Raw genomic sequence first — 1,175 nt, 5'->3', positions numbered from 1 at the left:
TGGGACTAATCTCTGAGAAAACGAGAATAAGAGCATAAACGATATCTAAGTTAAACTTCTTGCCGAGTTGCTGCTAGTAAAATAATATTGTTAAAGCCGAAGAAATATGAGAGAGATACACATTTTAAATTTAAGCGGCACTATTTTATAAGACACGGATTTTCTAAAAAATGAACGAAAATATCTTTCGCGGCAATCAATCAAAGCAGTAAATAATTATTTTCTGTAGTATGTTACAGAATGTTTTTCACAAGCATGACGTAATTCATAATCATTGAATTAAATCATTCAATTAAAATTACACAACAATTTTTCAATTTGTGAGGATTTCCTTTTTCAAAGATGATAAATAATAGAATTTTACTATCGTTAATTCTAAGCTGATTATCTATTATCTATGTATGCTATGAAGATAGATTATTTATATAATTATAACTTATCAGCTTTGCATGAATATTGGTCAGTAATTTATATCATTTAATATAGAAGCGTAATATAATTAATTAAAAAAATGACTAACTTTCAGCCTTGTCTCTAATTGGATCAAGATTTTTCATCGTCGAAGTCAAGCAGAGGTGGTGTCTTCCTTTTATCATCATCATATTTGTTCCAGATAGGCTGTACTATATTCCTATTAATAACCGTTTTATGGATAGTAGCTGATGTCTGTGAATCTGTAACAAAAACAACAAACGTTTTATAAGTATAGAGTTCAAATAGTTACTCACATCAGAACACAAACCTTGTCTGGAATGTTTCCTCGACATGTAGTTGCATACTTTTCCAAACCAACCCTCGTTGAGTCTTTCGCGAAATTTCGGTGTGGTGAAAGTATACAACAGCGGATTAACCGCACTATTCACTGGCAGAATAAAAATCACTATCCAAGCGTGCAAATCAGCTATAAATTTTATCCATTTATTAATATTATTTAATTGTATTATTAAATGTCTGAATTTATATTAATATTTTTATCGTAGATTTTATATATATTATTTTAATATAAATATATTCGTATACATGTATTCTGTTTTACACTACCCTTAAAAGTATTTGCTTATTTTATTTTCCTTAATTACTTAAATAAAGAATAGATTTTTCATTGTTCTTTCTATTCTTCTAGATGTTATATTCATATGTAATTCATATGTAATTCATATGTAATAATAATGTTT

At 27.6% G+C, this 1,175-nt stretch overlaps 1 protein-coding gene across 1 annotated transcript in view; it reads right to left on the bottom strand.

Annotated features, from left to right (window-relative positions):
* Positions 1-543: 543 nt before the first annotated feature.
* Positions 544-1,175, bottom strand: part of LOC105620908 (relaxin receptor 1) — a 10,716-nt gene continuing 10,084 nt past the window's right edge. Inside the window, exons 19-20 of the mRNA XM_012202385.1 lie at positions 743-901; positions 544-674 (exon numbers count right to left, since the gene is read on the bottom strand). Coding sequence (XP_012057775.1) covers positions 544-674; positions 743-901 — 290 coding nt within the window. The remainder of the gene's footprint in view (positions 675-742; positions 902-1,175) is intronic.

Source organism: Atta cephalotes (genome assembly GCF_000143395.1).
Source record: "Atta cephalotes unplaced genomic scaffold scaffold00030, whole genome shotgun sequence".
NCBI lineage: Eukaryota > Metazoa > Arthropoda > Insecta > Hymenoptera > Formicidae > Atta > Atta cephalotes.
This window is presented reverse-complemented; position numbering and strand designations above follow the sequence as displayed.